Raw genomic sequence first — 17174 nt, 5'->3', positions numbered from 1 at the left:
ACACAGAAACACTATTTCAAATATTCAAGCTTTCCCAGAAGCACATGTTGAGCTTTGCTTCCTTAAAATGCAGATCCCTCGACACGTTCTTATCCAAATCATAATACTTCCAGAACAGGCTGCTGTATGTACGAATCACACATGTTGATGCTTATGGTGCCTGTGAACGACCGTCTCATGTGACTTTTCACGTAATAAATATTATTTTCAAAAGGACTACCTGTTGAAATAAAAGTGAATAAGTCAAAATAAACTGAAAGGTGAAACACTAAACCTTTATAGTGCTGCAATCTCATGCTGAGCATAAACTGTATATGGGAAGGAAACTAAGTGCAGTTTTGGTTATGTGTTATGGTTGTGTGTGTGTGTGTGTGTGTGTGTGTGTGGCAGGGATTGCATTCACACAGTGTGGAGCTGTTATACTGCCCTTTAGTCGGAATAGGTTTAAAATTGCAGCAATTTAGCAACTAAAGTTCAGTGGTAAAAACGCAGCCGTCAGTGGAAAGTGGGGTTCCCTCTGCTTCTGTTAATAGCAAGCTACTCATCTTAAACGGAGGCACCTAGGATGCACTTTACTCTGCCATTATGTTCACTTTAGCAACTTTAGACACATACTCGCTGCCATTTCCTGACACTCTTGACACACGGTAACTTTGTAATTGATGCAAAATCTACAGAAAAGTGGTTTCTGTCACTTTAACTGCCGGAGGAGTTTTTAGCTTTCATCAAAAGCAGGCAATGATTTTTTTATTTGTTTTTAAACAGGCTTTTTTGCCAGAATTTCCTGCACTCTCCTTGATTTACTTTTAAAAAGATACGATTCTAATGACCATCCACCAATTATCAGCTTATACTTTAGTAATAAATAAAAGGGTTGATGTTAATTCTCAGTCTCAGTCACCATGGATCCATCAATCATGGTTATTCATGAGAGCATTGAATGCAGCTCGCATGCTCATTTCATCACGTGGTTCCGTAATGTGAGACGAGCCTAATGTTATTATTTTATGTTCTGATATACACATCTCAGTTTTATGATGATGTCAATAGTTAATGGCGTCTGTGAAGAGCCCTCCTTCCTCTTCGCTAAGCTGTGAGCTCCAGGCTCTGATGAGATGACAATGTGGTGATTGTCAGCGCGCTGTAGCCACTTCAGTCATGACTTTTGAATGCTGTTTTCACATGGGAGCCCTCCCCGGAATGATAAACAGATGCTTAATGCTTTTATGGATGTGATTTCCCTCCCTTCTCATTCTCTCACTCTCCATCTCTACTTCATTCTGCACCTCCTTTCTTCTCACTTCCCCTGCTTTCTTTTTTCTCTCGACTTTAAACAACACTTTTCCTCCTCCTTTATTTTTTAACTTGTGTTTCTTTTCGTTTCCCTCCATCTGGTTCTGTCTCTCTCTCTGTCCTCCTGCAGGTGTTGTGCCTGATCACGGCTCCGGTGACCATGATCCTGACCTCGCAGCAGGACGCTTCCTTTGCCTTCGCTGCTCTGGCAGTCGTCTTCTCTGCCTACATCACTCTGGTGGTGCTCTTCGTACCCAAGGTGCTCTGACTCCCCCCTGACACCTTTAGGAAATGCTGCACACACTAAAAGATTCACTTGTTTTGCACTAAGGTCAAAGGTCAAAGGTCAAAGGTCAAAACTTGTTTTTTGATGTTGGGTGCAAAACAATATTGGTATTTTTGTTTAATATTTGTATTAATAGATATAGCCCATAATATAAGAAAAACAATGTTGGTTTATGAGAAAGAAAGGGTTAGAATATTCAATAATCCAATCAAAAGGCCTTACTCTGGACAACCTGCACACCTGGTTGTTTGCACTGTATGTGTTGTTTAAGAACAAATGTTTTTATGTATTATGCTATTAAAACCTAACTATATTTTGTTATTTAAAAAAAGTGTATCATGACATAAAGAAAGAACAAAATGAAGAGTAAAGTATTCCACTAATGTCAAACATAAATAATATTTAAAATGTCATTACAAAAAAAGGCCTTAAACTGTATAACCCTAGAACATAAGACAAATCAAAACAAGAGAGATACAGGGAGGGTCCAGCAGTCAGGGGACTGTGATGTTAAAGAAGTTAGGAAAGATTATAGAAATGATCAAAGTTAGCTCTCACTCAAGATCTAATCTCTTAATCTTCTAATCCGTCTATGATCTCTAATAACCTGTGACATTTCACATTACTTTATGAATGTGTGCCTGCATTAAATATTTGGTGTTAGGAAAACAAAATGATTTGGCAAACAAGTGAGAAATGTTAATTGTTTTGTTTGGAATGAACAGAAGAAGAGCTGGGTTGTGCACTGCTGCAGACAGAGGAAAGAGTGCCACCTACAGAAAATCTAACGACATCAACAGAATATCCAATGAAAACACAATAGAGAGCCAAGCACAACAAGAAGGTCTTTAGCCTTCAGGCCATTGAGAGAGACTTGGCTTTAAGGGCTGCAGATATTAAAACAAATTTATAAGATGCATTATTCATTCAGCAAACCGTGCTCTCAAGCCTTATCTTTGTGTTTTATTGACTTCCTGTTCCTGTGGCGGTGCAGATGCGGCGTCTCATCACCCGCGGCGAGTGGCAGTCGGAGCAGCAGGACACTCTGAAGACCGGCTCGTCCACCAACAACAACGACGAGGAGAAGTCCCGACAGCTGGAGAGAGAGAACAGGGAGCTGCAGAAGATCATCCAGGAGGTGAGGCGTTATACCGACACTTACATTGTTTCATTAGTTTAAACAGGAAAAGGAATAACACATTACATTGTGACTTACAAATAGAGACATGTTTATGGTATCATGTATCCTTCATCGCTTTATAATGTATGTAATACATTTAAAGGTGGGGTAGGTAATTCACTTCAGAAACACTTTTTGTTATATTCCATGGAATGCTCTTAACATCCCGATAGCAATGAATACATTAAATGCTTTGGCAATAAATACATTAAAAAATCTGTGGAAGCCGTTGTACTGTAAAAAGCACAACCAATCATCTGAGCCGGCTAAAATAACTGGATGGCCTACCTGCCTGTCAGCTTTCCATCTCGTGCACAAACTTATCTCGTGCCCTCATTGGTCATGTGCGCGTTCGTGTGTTGGAGGAGGGGCTCTGTAAGGAAGTCTGAAGGAAGGGGCAAATTTTTTTCGGCTGCGTACTTTCAAATTCTAGCGCACTCGAGCTGGCTTCTCCATTCTTACCTACCCTACCTTTAAGTATTTTTGATAATATAACATTATTTCCATAATTAGCTTTCACACTAATAGATGTGAAAGATAGTTTTTAAGCATTCCCCTTTTATTCAATGTAATTATGAGAGTTTAGCTCCATGAAATTACTGCAAAAAAAGGTTTGAAATTTCTTCAGTAAGTCACTTATATGTCTGAGAAAAAAATTATTTTCACGATTATTGACTTATAGTATAGCCTATAATATATACATTTTCATAAAAATCTATTCATAAAGTACTTGTTTTAACTGTTCATATAATTGTTCACAACAAGAAACACATTACGTCATAGTTAAAATAATTTCAATGAGGTTTAACAGCAGTGATGGATAAAGCAAAGCTAACCTCAGCAGGTAAGACGATCCAGAGATCTGGGATCTCCCATCCGATAAACGTGACGACATTTTGTTAACTACTCATCATAGTTTCCCAGAGCCTTGGAACTCTGAGAGCAACAGTGCAACACTTTAATATATTTTATTTATTATCATATTCGGCCAGAAAAAGATGCAAATCCTCATTTGAGAAGCGGGAACTAGCTTAATGTTCTGCGTTTTTGCTTGAGAAAGGACTATGGCGTGTAACTGTACTTATAAATGCTACTCAAAGTTAAAAGATACCTGGATGTCTAGCTAGTTGAAAAGGGTTGTTTTAACTTAATTGAGTTTCAAAAGAACATTATGGAAAATGTCCCCAACCGATCCTGCTCTGCTAAAGATGTCACTCCTTGTGTAAAATGCTTTTATTTACTTGTATTTAATTTACTATTGCTAATTAATTTTTTATAATGATCTTATTTATTTCCTTATTTTAACTTGTAACTGTTTTACTTTATTTATTTATTTTTTACTTAATTGTATTTCATATTCTGTTTTACCATATTATTATTTGTCATTTGAATGGAAAAGTCCAGGATATGTCTTGATTTGTAAAAATGAAAATAAACAGAAATGCTACACAACAGTAAATATAACCGTGTCTCTCTTCTCTCGTTGTGTCTTCAGAAAGAAGAGAGAGTTTCCGCACTCCGCAACCAGCTGGCTGAGCGACAGGCTTTACGCAACCGCCGCCGACCCTCCTCTGGCCAGAATCAGAACCACAACGCCCCCCCCGCCCTCTTCCCAGCCCGACCCCAAGTCTCTGCTGCCCCCGCCCGGATACCCCAACCCCACCACGGACAATCACTCCCTCCCGCCTTCCTTCTCCAACTCCTCCAACCTTTACCCGGCCGACAGCAAGATGAGCCGCAACCACTGTCAGAACAGCCAGATCCCACTGCTGTACAAGTAGGCGAGGCACCGGGGGGGGGGGGCAAGAGTCACACACACACGGGGACACAAAACACAATGACACACTGTGACTTTCACTTGTTTGGGGCACAGCGGTGTAGTGACACTGTTTTAAAGAAACGGCGTGGAAGCACAAATAAGTTCACAGGAGCGCTGTACACGCGGCAGCTTCGGGGGGGATTGCGCAGGTAACACCCGTTCCTCACAGTCTTGATCTCACTGCGTCCGACCCAGCAATGAGGCACTTGTGACTGTCCAGACTAGCTGCACTCGAGGTCCTTTTTTTTCAAAGTGAACAGAAAGGTCTCTTAATCATTCCTCTCCCCCATTCGTTATCTCGTTCTGTTGTGGAGACACCTCGCCGAGGATCTTGAAAGGAAACGTTTGTGTCTTTGTTATATCGTCTCCACCGTTCGTCTCTCGAGTTTGTTGACTAGGCAAGCACACACAGTAGTGGTTTATATTGTTCTGTAATATCTGACCTGTTTTGTCATGGAGTTGTTGTTCAATTATTTGTTTACTTTTCAGGGGAGTTGTGGAAATGGAATTTACAAAAGGGACAAAGGATTGTAAAGTCCGCTGAGCGCCACCGCGTGAATACTGGTTTCACTGAAAGATGATAATGTGCATTATTAAATAGCCATAATTTAGAAAGGGCCTAAGAGCTTGGCATGTATGGACTGTGTATTCAAGTACAACACTGCATCTAAAAAAAAAAAAACAGTCCTTTGCTGAATATTAACTAATTTCAAAGGAGGAAAGTATCCAAGCTTTCTCATGTTAAGGGAAACCTTTTGCCATTTGCGATGATGTTTACATGGTATTTTTTGAGATTTGTGTTGTACCTTTTTAGCAGTGAAGAACAGTCGTAGCCATCAAATAACCCCCCCTGCTGCAGCCATAGTCAATGCAGCTGATTCTCACATTTTGTCGGGAAAACTCCAACATGCCAGAAGAATAGTTTGTACTTTCTTCCTCTTGGAACTGAAAGCCAATTTATATTTTTCACAGCAGCAGTGCGGTGAGACGTGGGGCTTCTATGATGGCTATTTCTGTGGGTCTTTAGAGAAAGCACAGTTTTTATACACATTATTCTTGTGAGCCTTTTTTTTTATAGGATGTTTTTCTTACGTTTTCCCATAACAGACAATCTGGATGGATGCTATATTTTATTTTATTTTTTTCCATTTTGCCTTTGGGTAAATTGTAAATGTATCAAAGAAGGATGTACGTAAAGTTATGTGACAAACTGTATTTATTCAGCAGTTAATCTGGAGGTACTATTTCATTCATGAGCTATTTCCAGATGTTATAAAAGCAATTATATCTGAACAGCTTTATCAGCAGGTAAAACAATACTTTGTCAAATATTTTTTCAAATATATGTCAGTGCGCACTTTAAACTGAACAAACTGGTTATTCCACTTCATGTTTGCTGGTATTCTAATACATTTTAGCTCAGGGTATGGAGGAGGACATCAATGAATGAAATAGGCCATATGTATTAACTGTGCAGTACCTGGAAGAGATAGTGTAACATATGAATGCAGAAATAATTTAGGAGTTGTTCTATTATCTTGCACATATATGACAATATATATGGATTTGGGGATATTTGTATTCACTATATATAAGATCGTAAATGTTAATATATTTCAGAGTATGTGTATGCAAATATATGGGTACCATAAATAAAAATAATTGTTTTTTCATTGTGTATTTGTGTTTCAGTGATACCTTTCTTTCCACATCACAGAAAATACATAAACAAAAGGGAAGTACAGGGTTCATTTTTCAAACTACACTGTGAAGTCAAACTGAAACTGGATTTTCTTCAGAGGTTTTTCAGCTCGGGAAACGCTAGATCCTATTTGATGAGTTAGACCACAATTTCAATGCATTTTAATTGCACAGCACAGCTTAATAACATCATCCACTAGATGTCACCTTGTATTTGTGGCTTCTTCTAACTCACTTTGACCTTTAGAGCAATTAACTCTGTTACGTTGAGTTTATTTGTCTGTTGAACTTGATTATTTTTTACCGGATCAGCCTGCGGGAGGCAAAGAGCAAATTCAGAAGAAGAAATCATTAAACAAAACTGGGAAATGGTTTTCAGCACAATGAGCAGCTGTGAAAGGCTAGCGGGAATGTTGTTACTGAGACAATAAGTGGATGTTTGTGGATAAAAAAAGACACAAAAGTAGACAAATGGTTCCCAAGTACATCCGATATTTGTATGAAAAGTGCTTTTACATGATGACAATGTGACGAGGCCAGCTGTGCAGCAGGATAGCACATTATGCATACTGAATGCAGTCACACACACACACTGCCATGTCATGTCTCTTTCCAGCTGACTGAAGATGAAGTATGTGGTAATAGAGGGAAAGGGGTTGCTGGTGTGGAGGAGGAGGCAGGTTGTGTGTGGGATCGGGGTGGTGGGAGGGTGTCATTGGGGAAAACCCGCTCTGGGCTGAGGCTTCTGTGGGCCTCCACCTGACACAGCAGTCAGCTACAGCACAGAAAAATAGGAAATTCCCCTCATCTTGTCTAATCTAACAAAGGAAGTATTTGCTGGCTGTGGAGGAATTTCAAAGCTGCTCTTGCCAAATTGTGTGTTTGCATCTGTGTGTGTGTGAGTGTGTGTGCGTGTGTGTGAGTGTGAGTGCGTTAAAGTGTGTGTGTGTGTGTGTCTAAGTATAATTTAGGAGCAGTGTGTGTGTGTGTGTGTGTGTGTGTGTGTGTGTGTGTGTGTGTGTGTGTGTGTGTGTGTGTGTGTGTGTGTGTGTGTGTGTGTGTGTGTGTGTGTGTGTGTGTGTGTGTGTGTGTGTGTGTGTGTGTGTGTGTGTGTGTGTGTGTGTGGTGTGTGTGTGTGTGTGTGTGTGTGTGTGTGTGTGTGTGTGTGTGTGTGTGAGCTACTGCCCTGGCTGGCTTGAGATGTTTGCCGACTCGACTTTCCCCTTACTATCTCGGCTTAGAAATGACTTCATCCTATGTAATTAGAAAAACTCAGTGATCTTTTCTGTAAGTATTTCCTTTTAGGATTTTAATTAAACTCATGTTCACATTAACATATAAATACAATCTTGGACACCTATTACAAACAATTTAAATACAAATAAATACAAATAAATACAAACATGTGACAATAGTTCTGTACATAACTCTTGAACATAATCTCTTCAGTGAAGAGCTGTGTCTGTATCCGGTACAGCAGAGAAAGTCTAGCCTACTACAATCTCAGGTCAGCATAAATAATGTACAAAAAGCGCCTAAAATATAAATAATGTTGCAAACTGTTACAGTTTATAGGATTTAAAAAAAAGTCTGCACTGCCTGTTCGGCTACAAGTTTATCTCCATTGAGATTTAAACAGTTTTACATCACCATGGAGATGAATAATATTAAAAGTAAGAAAAAAACATACACAATGTAAAAATAAAATGCCAGAACTTATGGCACTGTGCAGGGCTTTGTATCGTATCTGTTACTATCACAGCAAAGAGTCATTTCAAAGTGCAAACACACCAAAGAAGGTCCGTCCCTCATCGGTCTCCAGCTCTGATAGCTGGTTGGTTTCGGTCCACAGTCGGTCTCCTTTGTTCAGCTGAAACACTGCGCCCAGATAAATGGCGTTGTACCACCCCTGTCCATCTCTGTAGCTGTCCACCTGCGCCGTGTTTTGGCAAGCCGACCTCACGGCGCTCATCAGAGAGGCGTTGCTGCTAATGGAGTCTGAGTAGCGCCAGATCCTGTGGCTGAGAGGTGTGAGGCCTTTACCCGCTCCCTCCTCGTCGCCATCGCTGCAGGACACTCTGAACGACGCCTGGCTGTAGACGAAGTACAGTCCTGTTTGTGGGATCACTATCTGGTTGTTCACCAGTCGAAAGCCGCCCTGAGCGAACGCTTGACCTTGACCGTTTCTCCACTCCAACTGGTCTTTCAAACTTTCGCCTTCTTCGTAGATCCCTGAAAGAAGAGTAATAAGACACATTGTTAAAGCCCGGAAACACTTTGGTTGTTTTCTACAGAGGGTTTTCAATTATTAACAGAATTTGATTGAGGCCAATGAATAACTCGTGCAACAACTTCCTTAAAGTGCACCTGATCATCATACTTCTAAAAAGAAGGAAGCTAAAAATATCACAAAAGAGGAAGGAAGACAATTTGAACGCTGAGATCATGAGCTCATTATTTGCTGAGAACCGAATGAAACCAAGCCATGACTCACCTTCTAGATGGATGGCTGCCTTGGCTTTGCTGCTGATTCGCCTCAGTGTGGTGTGGGGATCTGAGGAGAGAAAGACAAATGTGAGCTTGTCTCAAATAATCAGTAAAGCCCCAAGTATATCTAACAAACCACCGATGGCATTTTTACTACATGAGCACCTATGCATGTAATCACCTGTTTTCTCAGCTGTGTCCTTGTCGATCAGCGCATCTGTGTGGCCTCGTTGCGTCTGTAAGGAGAGAATATGACAAATGAATTACAAAATATAAACACAAAAAGTGCATTTCAGTAAAAATACAAGGTTTAAAAAGGTCAAATACAGAAAGACGGAGCTACTCCTTACCATTTTGTCTGGCCTTCCACTCCAGTACCAAGCGAACACCAGGATGCCCCCTACGCAAAGGGCCATGACAAGAAGGGCCACAGACAACTTTAATATCCGTTCTGTGGAGGACTTCTTTTCTACCAAGACCACCGTCCTCTGCTCAAGACCCATCTCCATGTCACTTGGTGCAGATGTGTAGGCCACCATACTGCAAATCCCTGATGTTAAATGTTTAAATTAAAAGCTCAAATCTAGCAACTGAAACACTTTGCTGGATGCTGATGTTGATACTTCTCTCTTTGTGTTGCTATTGTGTTAAGAGTGAATTTCTGCCAGAGAGCTTGTAGTATTTATGCTGTGGCAGCGGCCTCTACAGTGGGGAAACTCCAGTGATGTCACAATGTAAGTGGAGACTGTGCAGCAGCAGCAGAGCGGCCTGAGCTATGGAGAGGAACTCGAACTGGAGGGAAAGTCACTGGAGTTTACCAGTGCCGAACCCAACAGGAGTCGTGGTTTCAAGATGGGAAAGTGGTTGGTCTCTACTTTTAGGCTTCATAAAATGACATGCTACAGTACGTGCTATACCACACACATTGATACACAAACACACAGTTATCCATACACAAACATGAATAGGCTGCTGTACACACACAGGGAGTCAGACACAAAGTCATAAACACATATTGATCTCATTACTGACTCGAGACACCCACAGCATGTAAGCTGTCCCTAACTGCTGAGGCTTACACAGAAATCCACCGACTCACCGACAACAAGAGGTCAGACCAGATGTTTTCTAACACCACAAAAATGTGTGGATTGTGTAAACATTTCACCCTTTTAAGCAATCATAAGCACCATATAAACATGTAATAGTTGGTGTTTTACACCATGCATTTGTATAATATTACAGTATGTGAAACATCATTCTCAGACTGCATGAGAAGTATTGTAGGTTAGATGAGTTTGTTTTTTTCTTTTTTATGACTTCATACTTTTGAAATCCCTGATCTCAATCTCTAAAGAGAAAAGTGTTTTAAAAGCAAAACTTGGCAACACTGTCATCTTTCTGTTTCAGAACTCGGAGTGATGCAACTAGACAAACTGGTTTTAGACTTCTCCTTATTGGCAACTGTCTCTACCTTGGATTTTCCATTTCCCATTCTCACCTGACGTCTGACAACACAAGTGTGTGAGGGCATTTCATCACACATGCCTAAAATGTCATTTCAGTTTTGTTTCCATTGTCCAGTGCATTTTTTATTTTTAGCAACACTTTATTGATATTTTCCATTTAATTTCCCTTGTATTTGAATTATTTGCGTGTGTTTGTGTATGTGTGTGTGTGTATGTGTGTGTGTGTGTGTGTATGTGTGTGTGTGTGTGTGTGTCTGTGTTTGTGTGTGTGTGCGCGCGTGCGTGTGTGCGTGTTTCCTGATGTGTGAAATCCGTGGTGGAATCACACCTCCGAATCTGACTGTTGCATTCCTACATGCAAACACAAACTGAACGCAAGGTATTGCAGAATGATATCATCATCACCATCATCTTATGCGACAACATCACACACACACACACACACACACACACACACACACACACACACACACACACACACACACACACACACACACACACACACACACACACACACACACACACACACACACACACACAAATCAGTCCTAGATTTAGCTAGACGGATCCAACTCCTAAAAACTCCCAGGATATACATACAATGGAAAAACATATAATTTCCCCCACATTATGAGTGGGAGAACTAGCCCATGAACTCTGACAAGTGGATCATCCTCACTGCAAACAATAGGGATGCTGTTATATCTAGAACATGTTCAAGTTTTACTAAAAATGGACACATAATCACACAAATAGACATTTGATAAAGTGCTTTTTTTACCTGCTCAAGAGAGATTAACATGAACACATTCTCAAGCAGCATTGGTTATGCCACCATGGGTGAAGTAAATGTAAGTCACAAAGTTCATCCAAAAATAATTGCATAAATGTAATGAGAAAAAGGAAAGACATATGAGAACATAAAATATGATACATAAATAAACACATGCATGAAAAAGAGTGTGAGACAAATGTATACAACATTGCACATTATGTGGCACTCAGGTTTAATAGCAGCAGTTATGATGATAGCACATTTTTATGTAAACAGTCAAATATAAGATCTTGCTAGATCAAAGGGAAATAGACATACAATCATCAAACCAAGCCATGTATCCCTTAGTTCCCATACCTTGTTGATATTACCTGTGTTTCTTTTGTAAAATATAGCTTACTGAAATTGATATAAATAAATAAAAAGTGACAAATAACCATGATTTATGCCCGAATGTGCTCTGAAATGACCACCTCATTCACTATAATTTATATCATGCTGTACAATCTGTTGAGCTTCAAAACATCCCCTTTCCCAGTCAGAGGTCATCTGTAATATGTAACTCACAAACACCCACTGGATTTGGTTGAGAGACAAATACCTCTTTTCATGGAGCCGGGGGAATAGAACTGGTAACTAAAGCTCCCCAGTGTGAGCCTTCATATCTGGGTGCCCTTTTCCTTCCCCTGTGAGCCTGAATCATTATCAGTCCTCTACTAATCGCATGGTGACATATTCCCAACATTGAACTCCCCCTGTGAAATCTAGAAAAAAAATCCTTTTGTTCTTTGCTGATTTTGCTCTTAGATTGCATTATGAAATCCCAGGATGTGGTCATCAGGCTATGGAGCTCAGTCATAATTCCTTACAAAGATTACATCAGGGCAGGAAGAAAACGATTTAGGAAAGAATAGCGAAAGGAGGACAGGGGGGAAAGGACATAGGAAATGGAGAAAGGAAGCTGTTGTAGGCGAACAGCATTCAACGTTTATGCAGTGAGTTTCATTTTCGGATTTGACTGTTGACACAATCACAGGTGCCAGATTTTGAAGAAACAAAAAAGCCACATCAAGAAGGTTTCGTATTCCTTCTCATCATTCCTTCTTCAGTGTTGCCGTATGTGGGCTCAGTGCAAGATGTGGTTGTGAAAGGGAATAACCTGCGCCAAAATGAGGTTGCACTACAAAGGCACAGTGGCTTCTGCTGCCACTTGTCTGTATGTCTGGTGGCCTACATGCCTCCGCTAGGCCTCCAAAAATGTACGCTTTAAGTGTTTAACTCCTCGTTTCCTTATATTACCAAAAGATAAGATTAGGTGCTTATCTGAATCTGGGATTTTACACTATCCATTAGCCATAACCATATTAGCTATTTACAAACTCTAGAGGTTTACAGGGTCAACATTTTCATTGAACTAAGTGAAATACATTTGTTTGGTTTCATTTGAGAAAGTGCCCCTGAGATAAGTACAATAAATATTAGAGGACATTCAAAAGTTCTTACACAATATGTTTTAAATGTTACGTGTGTGAAAAAAGAAGGCATGAGGAAGCCACTGCTTTCCAGGGGCAGAATTTGCACTACTAGGATCAAAATATACCCTTATTAAATGCAATATGAATGTGTCATGGTTGGATTGCCACAGCTTGTGTGATACAGCGAACAAACCGACAAAGATCCATAGTTTTCTTTAAAGGATTATACTAATTTATAACAATTTGTGTCCCATTGTTTAGAGTTTCTCTTATTATTTCTTATTGGTAATAATAATACGGTATAGTCTATTCAAGCTCCTTTTGGAGGTCAGGGAACAAACATTTCTTTAAAAAATCAAGATTGGGCAATCATTTCAAGTATATGGAAAGGTATTTTAAAGAAAACACAGGATAGCAAGTTTTTCTATGGTTGTGCATTCAAGGATTAATACCAACATTATGGATGCCCTACATTTCAGTTTAACCTTCATTCACATAGAGCGTTTCAAATAAAATGCCTAATTTGTCAACTTGTCTGATGATTAAATAATCCATTAAAATATAAATATTATATAATAAATATTATTAATGTATTCTTAAAACTGGGCCAAACGATCAATTGATTATTCTAAACTAGGAAATACTGAGATGTTACTACAGCCCTAGTTTATATAGCCAAGCAGGGTTTTTTTTAACAGACGGAATATAAATAATCTGCTAACTCTATCTAGTGTGTTCACAGGCGTTACACATTTCTAAAATTGGAGCAACATTAGCATTCAGTTGACTTGTAGTCTAGTCCTGTTCACCTGAAGCAGGTAAGGATAAAATCCACTGTTTTTTTAACTCTCATTTTATTTTACATGCTCAACGTGTTCACCAACTGACTTTAGCCGCTAACAGTCTGGCCGCTATGTAGTTTAGGATAAGTGGGTTAGCCAGCTAGTTTAGCTCGGCTTTTCGGTATCAAGAAGCTAACGATAACCATGGTAACCCATGCTGCGCTGCTAGCTAGATTAGCATAATTCTAACTACAAACTGTCCTATTTACTGACAAAGTTAACAATAAAGTGACATGTGATATCAGCAATATTTAGACCCCGGCCACACGAGGACGAAAACGGCTAAACGCATAGGATTAACGCAAACGCAAACGCAATCGCAAACAAGCTTCCGTCCACACGCAATAGTTATCCGGATAGTAGGCTTGTTTGAGACAAGCGAGACCTGCGCAATTTCGATCAACGTCTTGCTCGTGCGTTGCATGATGGTTAGTCATTTTTGTCCGACTTGCTCTGGAGGCTCGCCTACATGAGACGTTGAAATCTCGCGGGACAAAGACACCCGCAGCCTTGAGAGCGAGGCGCGGCGAGGCGAGGCGGCGCAGTTCCTCTCCACGGGCTGCGGAAGCGAAATGCTTGATGGGAAACGACTCGCTGGTATCTCGAGCTGAGCGCTCATTGGTGGTTTTTTCCACGTGCTGGTGATGAAACTCTCCAATTGGCTGGGAAAAATGTTGTTGTTGTTTTGTGTCAGTTTTACGTCGCCACTTCCATTCACATTTTTCATCATTGTTCCACAATATTTATCATCATTAAATTAATATCCATATATGTTATACTATACTTGCACTGCTTACCGTTTTCATACTTTATATATCTTAGCATATTCATACACACTGTTCATACTGCTCTCAGGCTGCTGTGTATATCTAGTGTATTCATACCCCTCACTGTTTATTCATCATTCAATTCATTCTATATTTTATTCTGTAGATTGTGTACATTACTTTTCACTTTACTGCTTGTTGCACCTGGTTAGAAGCTAAACTGCATTTCGTTGTCTCAGTACCTGTAATATGTGCAATAACAATAAAGTTGAATCTAATCTGGAGCAGGAACAAATGTATTTACTTAGTACATATCTGACATTAACGATTAAACACATGTGTGCATTCTTTATAAATGCAAACCGAGTCAAGCCGACTCCGGAGGTGGCGGTATGCACCTTAAAGTTGTTTGCAATCCGCCAAAAAACCGAGAGAAGAAGAAGAAGACGAAGCCGACTCCGAGCATGGACTCCGAGCTGTCCGACTTCAGGCGAGCTTTTTGAGACCTCCCCCGGCTGCGATCGGCTATTCTCGTCTACTTTCGAGGCGAGCCGCAACGCGTCTCAAACAAGCCTAGTGTCTGCCCACACGAGACCGCTCCGTTTAGCTCCAACCGCTGGAGAAGCTGCAGTACATATGCAGGAGCCTGTACGTGGCGCTGTAACTTCCTCCACAAAAGCAGCGAAGAAGCATGGTTGTCATGGTTGCCCTTCTGTTTATTCTCTGCGGTGGGGGCCGAGGGAACCGGGCAGAGTTTTTCGCCAGTCAACGTGTATTAAAGTTTAAATCTTCCGACAAAATTATAAAAGTGCCGGTCAAAGGTCTTCTTTGTTATTTATTGAGCTTTAAAACAAATGAATAACGACTCTATATAATATAATAATAAAAATACACGGAGCCTCTCTTTTTCCTCCCTCTCTTTGGACAGCGCCAGTGTCTGTTTCATGCAGCAGCTGATCCAGTAATGAGTGACCCGGCCGACAGTAAAAATAAACATATTTATAACTAGTTTAGGTAGTTTGAGAGGTGTCTCCGTCCTGTCAGATTAGACTTCACTCGCGTTTATGTCCATATCGAGAGAAAGATAAATAATCTGAATTCAGTGTGCAGTTTACTTTGACGCGGGGGTGAGCAGCAGAGGTGGGGAGAGGCGGGGCTATTGCGCAATCATTATCAGAAAATGATCGCTGAAGCTGCAGTACATATCCACAAAAGTAGCGAGTAAGATCCCCCCCGGATGTGTAAGTCTGCTGTAGATGTTGCACAAAGAACTGTAGCATGGTCAGTAGCGTCCGGAGCACGATAGCAACTCTGCGATCCGCCATTGTTGTTGTTGTTGGTGGCGAAACACATCAGCAATGGCGCGGGGTACGCGGAGGTGAGCAGCAGAGGTGGGGAGAGGCGGGGCTATTGCGCAATCATTATCAGAAAATGATCGTACACACGGAGCTGTTTGACCCCCCAGAGCGTTGCGTATGCCGTTCTATCCACCTTGGGACCCGTTATCGTTTCCTCAGTCGTTTAGTGCCGTATGCGGTCGTCCTCGTGTGGCCGAATGGTCTATATGACACTAAACAGTAACGCAAACGGCCGTTTTTGTCCTCGTGTGGCCGGGGCATTAGTGTAATGTTACTGGTAAAAAACAAGATCCTTTTGAAACATGACAAAGCACATAAAGCCATGGTTGTAAGCTAAGTGTATTTAGCAATAGATCAGTTAAGATACAAGCAATTTAAAAGTGGGCCATGGCAATCAATGAACACAATACTGCATTAAAAAAACAAAAGCGAGAACAAGCCCCAAAAAAGAAAAATGTTTAAGCCATGTATTAAATGAGTCTTAGCACATTTCAGTTAGGGAGCTTGTTTTACAAAGATGAGTAGCATAGAAACTAATAATTGATTATGACGTATACAATATGTCTTGGCTGTGTCAAACAATTGAATTCAAAATGTAGACAAATGTCACAGTGACTGAGAGACATTTGCAATGCGTTACTGTTACTGTTACTTTTAGAGTTTAAGATCTTTGACATTTGAAGACTTGCAAACACTTTCTCAGTTTCATTTCTACTATTGTTCCTTTTAGCAGAAGTTGATGGTAAAAGTGCTAAAGGGCATTTAAAAATATATTGCTGAGATGAAAAGCATTGTTTCCAGCTTTCCCCAGTGCCTGGGGATTTAAATGCCACCTTCCAGTCCAAGGTCCACTTCTCTAATCTCTCGGGGTTATATTCTGGCATTTCATAAATGTAAGTCTTTGTCAGTTGATTCCTCTTACTCTTGTTGATATATCAACAAGAGCAGGATGTAGATATTTGTGGTCATCAAGTCTTAACTTTGTTTCAACATTACATTACATTACATTGCATTTAGCTGACGCTTTTATCCAAAGCGACTTACAATAAGCACATTAGTACATCAACAAAGTAAAAGCCAAAGGTCAGAGCCAATTTAGACCATTAACTCAAACATAACAGCTTTGATCTAAAATGATAAAATCTACAATTAAAAAGAGAAATTCTCTAGTCCAATATTTGCTCTCAGAAAATGTACACTATCATATGATTAACAGTTGGTTCAGCATTTACAAGTGACAAAAGATAAAAATCAAGCAAGCCAAAACATAAATACACAGAAAAACCCAATAGAATAAAGGAATCCTTTCGTAATGAATTAAAGTCAGACGATTGACATTTGGGAATATTGTTACTGACAAGACAGAGGAAGTGGTGATGGATGTTTTTTCTCTCGTTTTGTAGCACTGCATGCAAACACATCCTTCACATAACAAAAAGAGCTAATTATAGCTGATATCATTTAATGGTGGCGTGCATGAGGCAAGTGTGAGGCACAGGAAGTGTCAGTTTTCACATTTCACAATCTGTTTTATCTTATCCTTTAATATCATAACCTCTATAGCCCATATCACATGTTTCGTAAAAGGTATTTAATTATAAACACTTTGCAAACTTGATAAAAAGTTAATTGAAACATTCATATAAGAAAATCAAAACTTTTATATATAATGTAAATATGTGATACACACCACGCCAAAACATGTCCTGCACAAATAAACAT

The 17174-nt window shown here is 40.0% G+C and overlaps 2 protein-coding genes across 2 annotated transcripts in view; one reads left to right on the top strand and one right to left on the bottom strand.

Annotated features, from left to right (window-relative positions):
• The window catches only part of gabbr1a (gamma-aminobutyric acid (GABA) B receptor, 1a), a gene marked incomplete in the record, with an annotated part of 59743 nt that extends 53485 nt beyond the window's left edge, over positions 1-6258 (top strand). Inside the window, 4 exon segments of the mRNA XM_034211433.1 lie at positions 1424-1552; positions 2574-2717; positions 4255-4356; positions 4358-6258. Coding sequence (XP_034067324.1) covers positions 1424-1552; positions 2574-2717; positions 4255-4356; positions 4358-4540 — 558 coding nt within the window.
• A 1321-nt stretch (positions 6259-7579) lies between these two features.
• Positions 7580-9394, bottom strand: tnfb (tumor necrosis factor b (TNF superfamily, member 2)). Its single transcript, XM_034211427.1, has 4 exons — positions 9117-9394; positions 8948-9002; positions 8774-8833; positions 7580-8511 (listed from the first exon to the last, which is right to left on the bottom strand). The coding sequence occupies exons 1-4, from the start codon at positions 9303-9305 to the stop codon at positions 8054-8056; spliced, it is 762 nt and encodes a 253-aa protein (XP_034067318.1). The 5' UTR covers positions 9306-9394; the 3' UTR covers positions 7580-8053.
• Positions 9395-17174: the final 7780 nt, after the last annotated feature.

Source organism: Gymnodraco acuticeps, unplaced genomic scaffold (genome assembly GCF_902827175.1).
Source record: "Gymnodraco acuticeps unplaced genomic scaffold, fGymAcu1.1, whole genome shotgun sequence".
Lineage (NCBI taxonomy): Eukaryota > Metazoa > Chordata > Actinopteri > Perciformes > Bathydraconidae > Gymnodraco > Gymnodraco acuticeps.
Note: the sequence above shows the minus strand (reverse complement) of the source record. Positions and strands in the feature narration are given on the sequence as shown.

Coding starts and splice junctions, on each gene's coding strand:
- tnfb (XM_034211427.1), bottom strand. CDS start 9,305: ATGGTGGCCTACACATCTGCACCAAGTGACATGGAGATGGGTCTTGAG. Junction 9,003..9,116: donor GTGGAAGGCCAGACAAAATG/GTAAGGAGTAGC, acceptor CTCTCCTTACAG/ACGCAACGAGGCCACACAGA. Junction 8,834..8,947: donor GGACACAGCTGAGAAAACAG/GTGATTACATGC, acceptor TTCTCTCCTCAG/ATCCCCACACCACACTGAGG.